The sequence below is a fragment of the Crocodylus porosus genome, unplaced genomic scaffold (genome assembly GCF_001723895.1).
Source record: "Crocodylus porosus isolate Cpor-Errol unplaced genomic scaffold, CroPor_comp1, whole genome shotgun sequence".
Taxonomy (NCBI): Eukaryota; Metazoa; Chordata; order Crocodylia; family Crocodylidae; genus Crocodylus; species Crocodylus porosus.
The window spans coordinates 87,962,833-87,970,984 of NW_017728943.1; the positions used below are offsets into that span (position 1 = coordinate 87,962,833).

Consider the following 8,152-nt stretch of genomic DNA (forward strand, 5'->3'; position numbering starts at 1 on the left):
CTGAGTGTATCAATAATTGACAGAACTGAGTGGAAAAAGAAGTGGGCTATAATGAGCAAAACTCTACATACTACTGTTAGATAGGAAATAAAGTAAGTCTGGGACAGACCAAAAAAACTGATACACTATTGTCATTCCAATTATAGGCTGGCCCTGCATATAAACTGATCTCAGATTTTCAAGTTTAATTTTTGGAAGAATATCCTCTCCTCACTACGCAAGTCACTAAGTACAGATAAAATCCTTGATCAGTTACCCAGCCATTGAGACCTTTCCCCACACAAGCTGAGCTCACCATCTTGCAGCCACTGTAATTAAGCACTCATAAGGACACTCACTATTGTACAGAGTAGATGACAGTACGGCACTATTATGGGCCTGCTGCAGTTATCTGCTCTGCCATCACTATGACCAACCACTGTGGCCCCAAAAGGAGCCATGAGTTATCTTCTCCTATGTACAACAGTGCTATATTCTGGTTACAGGTCAACTCTATGCAAATCAAGGGTGTTTTTATAGGTCTTTTGAAGGGGAAAAGGCAGACCTCTAATGAGAACACTACAGTAACCCTTGAAATTACAAGGCAAGAATCCTATCAACATGATGAAGGAAGCCATCAGGAGATGGAGGGTTCCCAAAGATGAGGGGGGAGAAGGAATGGGCACATTCAATGTTAAAGTGTTATCCTAGTTGCCGCCTCAGTGGTTACAAAGCATGGCAGTAGTATTTTAAACATAAAATCAATCTTTTATAAAGTTCTCTGAATCTAAAATGACAGACATACAGCTCTTAGCCTAGCAAATAAAAGAGACATTAAGTTTCTACCTGTAGCCATGGGTGACTAAGAGATTTGTCAACACTGAAACGTTTCCTCATCTTCACTTGAAGCAGATTGTTGATTAAATCAATGGCTGGAAGGAAGAGACAATAATAAAAAAAGTTCAGCAATTTTACAGCATTAATACAAAATTTATTTATAGTACGTGCAACACCAAAATGGTGACCTAAAATATATACCCTATCTTTATGAAGCTGAATCATACCAATGATTTCTAAGACTTAACACAAGTGATAGGTCCAAGCATGAACAATCCTAAGCCTTGGTGATGTTTGGCTTTAGATCTGCATATTCTGGTTCATCCACTTCATTAAAAGGACTGGACCAAAACTCCAGATACAAACTACCCTGGACTTAAGATTGCTCTGGAGCAAAATTCCAACTATATGCAGATATTTTATATGTATCTGTATATCTGAATGTACATACACAGTTGTACTTAAACAGTCAATAACATATTTTAAAATATGAAACAACATGTAGCCTTGCAAAATGTAACCTTTTATTGGCTTTCAGAAAAGATACACATCCTTAATTCTAGTTCTCCTGTTTTTAACCTCAGCAAAGTTATCCAAGCTATATTTTTTTCCATAAAATAAGCTATTGTGTCAACTTTTATCAAAACACTTTCTGAAAATCTGGATATTAAATCCATTGGTCCCTCTTTTCACAAGAATAATACTTAAATGTAATTACATTTAAACAAGATTTTTCACATCTATTATATTACTTTGCTAGAGAGTCATTAAGCTGTCAGCAATTTTCACACTTGTGTGGGACTCAAACTCATAATACAATTCAAAAACAATTAATTAAAAAAAAAAAACCAAACAAACTATACAATATAACAATTTTAAAGAACATATTATAAGTGTTCTCTCCAATTTCTTTACCTTCGCTAGAAATTTCCTTCCAAGGGTTTGGTGGATACATAAATGCTGCGTTTTGGATTTGATCATTTATATCTTCATCCTCGTTAAATGGGAATGTACCACTAAGGCTTACATAGATGATAACTCCCACTGACCACATATCCAGAGAGCGATTGTAACCTTTACTCCTGAGCACTTCAGGGGCAAGATAAGCAGGGGTTCCCACCACAGAGCGCCTAAAAGACTTTTCACCTATGATGCGGGCAAAGCCAAAGTCACACAACTTCACCTGTAAAAGTAGCACAGAACCGTTAAACTGACAATCTTCTGGTTGACTTCACAGATGTTTGAGTGCCCAAAAAAGAGACCCCTGGCATAAATTATAATTCTGGGGTGATTAGTGTGTTAATCATGCAATAAAAATGGCAACTGGCCACAATTTCATCATATTTATGATAGCACAGAACACCAAACCAGCCACAAAGATATTACTCAAAAAACATCTTTGTGGCTGGTTCGTATGGCACCATAAACTGAATGTGTGGAATGCCCCATCACCCCAATACTGACAATCAGTTGATAGTCCATGTCAGGATGCAGGCTTACCAGGACCTGGCACCTTGGAAAGCCTTGCTCTACAGCCTGCAACCTTTAAAGCTTTTTATGGTGCCAGGTCCTGGCAAGGCTCAGGACATGAAGCAGCTCTGGGGGTCTGGCACACAGACAGCTCCTTCCTGGAGGTGGGGAGATGACACAGCCCATCCTCAGCTGCATACACCAGTTTGGAGGAGGTGCCTGACATGAGAAGTGTGTGTGGGGGGGGAGGCGCGGAGGAATGCTCCCCCATCCCCAGCTGCTCGTGCCAAGCAGCTCTTTACATGGAGCAAGTGCAACCAGGAATGGAATAGCTTTCCCATCCCCAGCCGCACAGGCCCCTTTAAAAATGGATCAGGCACGAAGAAGCATCTCCCATCTGCTGCTGCCTGCACTAGTTTAGGAAGGCCCCCAACATGTGTAGTGAGGAATGGGGAAAGCTCCCCCATCTCCAGCTGCATTTGTCTGTTAAAAGAGCTGGTCAGTGTTAGCAGCTGGGGATGAGGGAGGCACATCTTTAAACTGGCTTCCGCACCTCCAGCTGTGGCATGGGGGGCACCATGAGCTCAACATCAAGGAGCTTCTCCCCAGTGTCAGGCTTACAATGCTTGGGAACATATAAAAGCATGCAGGCATTCAGCCAGGGCTCCCAGCTGCGCACATGCTTTTTAAAGGTCCAGGGTGTCACGGATCCAACAACTGGGGAGGGTCTGCTTCCATGTTCAAAGTGAGGTACAGCCCCTCCCCACATGCTGGCATGTGATTGGGGTTTGAGGAAGTATGTCCCATTCCCACTGCTACACAAAGCATGGTGTCTGCAATTTGGGGAATAGGGTTTATACTTTTTCACTAGTCACTCAACTGCCTTAGCATCTACCAGCAGCCAGAGTGTGGTACTTAGCATTAGTTCTGTCAACATATTTAACAAATCAGACATATTGGGGGAAAGTATTATGAATAATATTAGTGCTGCATTGTAGAATGATACACAAAGTTAGCCTGCTATAAAAAAATCATGCTAGTTAGAGGAACTAAACTATTAGCAGTTTGTATTCTGTTCATGCCTCCGGGTCCTAACCAAGATCAAGGAATGACCCACTGATCAGTCCCTATCAGAATGTTAGCCAGACCCAACCAAGGGGGACTTTCAACCTGCATCTCTGACTTCTTAGCCCACTGCTCTAATCATCTCACCACAGGCTAGCCATTATCAGTCTCCTCTCTAGCATTTGTTTTTGAGCCATCCCATTGGGCATTCAAAAGAGGGAGATATGTGGGGTAAGGAAGAACAGAGTGAGCTTGAGGGTGAGCTTGTGTGGCTCAGCAAAAAAGGGTCTTGATCTGGAAGCAGGGAGTGAGGGGTGTTATTTTCTTGCCTAATTCCTTGTTCCTGGTGAGGCAGAAACTTCCCCACTGCCCTGTTCTCCATGTATCAAGTATTAAATGCAAAGTGCAGTGGCTCAGCTTCACAAAGAACACTGGAAAGGAGACTAGATAATACCTAACCTGTGGTGCTGTGGTAATAGAAGGGAAGAGGCAGAGAGAGGCAGGTCCAAGGGGGAGGACACCTAGAACCTGACTGTCCTACTTCTTGGTCAAGTGTCATAATCACTCAGCCATTTCGACCAAAATATGTGACGGCCCTCCTTTGTCTCTCCCCCACACCCATTAGTTATGGTTTTCTGGCCAGCTACATGTTCATGACTTCCCCATCCGCAGCTGTACCATGAGGGACAATACATCCAAGCAGTATATACAGGTCAGGTGTGCTTACACATCCATGCACATACCTAGGCAGCCCATAGTCTACTGTGCATATTCAGTCTGCATGTGAATGCTTATGTATCCACACTGTAAGGGTAACAATCACAACCTGTGTGAAAGCACCAAAAATCCACTTACACAGCTAGAAAGCTCTCATTTAGATTGGAATCTTATTTCCCTTTACACACTGAAGGTCAGGCACAGTACTTAAAGAGAAGAACAAACTAAACTAAATTCAGGCAAATTCAAGTAATTCTAGCTAGATTTTGGCTGCAATCAGCATAACACTGCCACGTGACAGGCTAATTTTGAATCCTCAAATCCAAAAAAATTAACAGCAAAAGGAGATTAACAGCAAAAGGAGATATTAGTTAAACCTTTACTCACTTGAGGGAATGGCTCTGCTGATGCTAGTAGTACATTTTCCGGTTTTAAATCACAGTGCACAATATTTTTGAAGTGTAAATTTCTCAAAGCAACAAGTATCTAAAAAAAGAGAAAACACATTTTCAGAATTAACAGAGGCACAACAAGTGCAAGCGTCTGGGCACTAAAGATGACATACTAAGTCAGGGTCAGCAACCTAGGGCCCAAAAGAACAATTTTATTTGGTGTGCAAAGCCCAGCTATTAGTGGTGATTCGCATGCACACAGGCAAGTCAAAAGCTCCAGCCCATTGCTCCTAAATGTAGCTGAGCCCTATAATAAGCAATGCAATAATTCAGGGCTGAAGACTTCAGTTTTTCAGCACATTGATGGAATATAAAGGTGTTTTTTCGTCTTGCTTCCCTAATCAAACTTTCAACTGGTGTTATTTTTTTGTTTTTTTTAAACCACACATACATGTACCTTTGAAAAAACTTAACTTTTGATGTCCCTTTAAATGTAAACAATTAACCTTAAAAAAACTACTAGTGAAGACTGCCATTCAAAATAAAAATCTGAATTCTTTTCACATCATTTCAACCTCTATTAGATATGAAGCCTACCATTATTGCTGTGTCCCCTGAAAAATAATGACTGAATCTAGACTATCCTTTAGGGTACATTCAGTTACTACACAAGCATAAGAGATCAAAATCTGCTTATGAAGTAAAGGGGTCAGACGGCAATGGAACACCAACCTGGGTTACCATGAATTTGGTTATTCGTTCTGGGAGCCTACTTTTCTCACTGGACAAAATCATCTCTAGCATATCTCCATGCAGCTTTTCCATCACAACAAAGACCCGTTCTGGAGTTTCAAACATACATTCCAGGTTTACAATCCCAGGGTGGTGCAAATTCTAGAGAAAGGTTAACATGAAGAATGTGAATCTCAGACAACTGGCTCTACACTTCATTGATACAAATACAGAAACAAAGTTCTGAATTACGATCACAAAAGCAAATCAATTGAGAGTTATATAAGAAACAAAGGCCTAAGACAAACAAATGAAAATATTTTAAGGTAGAAAGACTTAGCACATGAAGTGTTGGCAGGCTGACCATTGGAACTAACTGTTCTATTTAACTGAAATTATATCCACGGACTGTCTACAAAATAAGCCACTTCAAAATCAGACACAATTAGATAATACAGAGGTAAGAAGAAAATATATGGACAGATGGGCAAGAAAAGTAGCTATCCAAAAATCACATGAATTTGTCTGCTTCTTGGGGCAGTCACCAGTAAGCCAAGGTACATGTCACTGGGCCTAGTGACAGCAGCAAATAAACAGCAGCTAGCAAAAATGTATTGATTTTGCTGACAATCAGGCTCCCTGTTCTTTCAGGGTGGCTTGGCACATTAGTTACAAATCTATATTTTTTCTAGAACAATAAGCTCAAACGTATATTAAAAATGCATCTCCCTGTACCTGCAGAATGGCCACTTCATTGCGAAGCTGACTTTCCTGTTTTGTAGGGAACCTCATTTTATCAATGACTTTAATGGCCACATCTCTTCCAGTCTTCCTATGTTTTCCTGAAAGAAAAGTGGCATCAGTTATCACATGGCTGAAATAATCATTGCTCTTTATAAAAAGTTACAGGGAAAAGGTATATTTTCCAGAAGTATAAGTGTTCAATACCTGCCTGACACGAGTCTGACAAGTTCTAATCCTGAAATGCAGGCATTTTCTGTGCATACTGCTTTGCTGTCTAGTCTACACATTGATAAATGGTACACTAAGTAAAATTCTCTCTTATGCAGATGACCTATACATCATTAATCCCACATGAAACTACAAAATCCTGGCTCCCACTTCCAGGCTGATGTTCATGGCAGGAATGAATGGCTATGAGGAAACAGTAGGAATCCTCTCTTGTGTTGTTTCAGAGCTCAGAAAGAATACTTTTACAGTGTGCAGGAACCTACCATAAAGATTTCATAGATTTCATAGACATCAGGGCTGGAAGGGACCTCGGGAGATCATCGAGTCCAGCCCCCTGCCCAAAGGGCAGGAAGTCAGCTGGGGTCATAGGATCCCAGCAAGATAAGCATCCAATTTACTCTTGAAGGTGTTCAATGTAGGTGCTTGAACCACCTCCGCTTACAAGCCTACACATATCACCATTCCCCCGTCTTCCACGTTCTCATACAGGTACTTAAATGCCTGCCTCTGACTTAGCTGGTACAAACTCCAGTGCCAGCAAGGCAGCACATCCTTATGCAGACGCAAAATACATGAACTAGAAAGGAAATGGATAAGTGCCAGGGAGCAACATTATGTACAAGCTTAACCTCGAGTAAGAGTTGTATGCATGAAGGACAACACAGCATTCCCCAGGAGATACAACACCATCATCAAAAACACTGACTTGAGGTTAGGGGAAGCATGTAGGTGCTGGGGCTGCACCACTCAAGTGGAATTTATACCAATTCAAGGTGAAACAACCTGCCTTGCCTTACAGAGAAGAAATGTTTCAAGTGCTGAGTGTAGCTGTCTACCCAGTTTCGCTCCCCGCAACCCGCTGAACCTACCAAGCTGTTTTCTAAAACATTAAAATTAAGCTCTTAATTAAGAGGCAATGTTAATTAGATCAGACACAGGAAAAACTAATAATCTAACAAATTAATATTAAATCTAGAATGAGTTTGTAACAAAACAAGAACATGGAAATATCTGCTCAAAAGTGCTGAAATCTTTCAGAAAAGTATACAGAAAAATATACAACTGTAGTGAGAAAGGCATAGAGAATGCTATATACATTGTTAGACATACGCTACAAGGTCGCCAAACTACAGTCACATAAAACAACCTAGCTAGTAATTCTGTATTCGGTATGGGTGGCCTTGACTTACTCAGGTTATAGCAAGTTCATGAAGTAATCAACATGACACTGTACCTGCCTTAAAAATTTACATATAAATAAATGATCAAAAGCATAAGCTAATTTCCACTGGACAAAATGAGGTCAATGTAATGAAGACCTGATTCAAGTTCCAACTGCCAGCAAGGCAATCAATCAGTGATTGCAAAACAAAATAATTAAGGCAGATTAAAAGGTCTATGAAAATGTGATGTAGCCTAGAATGACAGAGGAAAAAGTTTTGCGTGGATTTTAAAATACCTATTTGCACTTTTTTTTTGTTATTCATTATCAATACTAAACAAATCCTTGGGTGACAGGAGCCACAGAAATAAATCTAAAAATTATAGACCTCCACAGGGTTAAAAATATCTAACAAATGCCAAGGAAGAGATCCTAGCTCTACTAGATAGTACATTATGCCAAAGTGCAAAAGAAATAACATCAATAGTAGACTAACACAAAAACCAAAATATAAACATTAAACTTCAGACTATATAAGCAGGTGACCATTAGACTGACAGATATTTAGTACAGGAAGATAAACTAGAGTTGCATGGACACAAAAAAGAATTAATATTAAAAATGCAGGTTCAAAACCATTTTAATGCATAGGCCTTGAATTTGAGAGTGCTAGCAAACCTTTCTACCAGTCAATCTTCCCCTCTATTCCTCAGTATTTTCAACTCCTTTAATTCCTGTTTCTTCTAATTGTTTAGAGGGGACAAAAAGAAATAAAATTATGTACTGTGTTCTGCAAAAAAGAGAAGGGGTCTCCATTCTAAGCAGT

General features: G+C 40.1%; 1 protein-coding gene across 3 annotated transcripts in view; it reads right to left on the minus strand.

Moving 5' to 3' along the window:
- Window positions 1–8,152, minus strand: part of PRKD3 (protein kinase D3) — a 57,646-nt gene that overhangs the window by 4,537 nt on the left and 44,957 nt on the right. For all 3 annotated transcript variants that reach the window (XM_019549743.1, XM_019549742.1, XM_019549744.1), the window contains 5 exons: window positions 5,928–6,034; window positions 5,193–5,354; window positions 4,456–4,554; window positions 1,732–1,999; window positions 826–911 (listed from right to left, as the gene is read on the minus strand). In XM_019549743.1, the coding sequence (XP_019405288.1) occupies window positions 826–911; window positions 1,732–1,999; window positions 4,456–4,554; window positions 5,193–5,354; window positions 5,928–6,034 (722 nt within the window). The remainder of the gene's footprint in view (window positions 1–825; window positions 912–1,731; window positions 2,000–4,455; window positions 4,555–5,192; window positions 5,355–5,927; window positions 6,035–8,152) is intronic.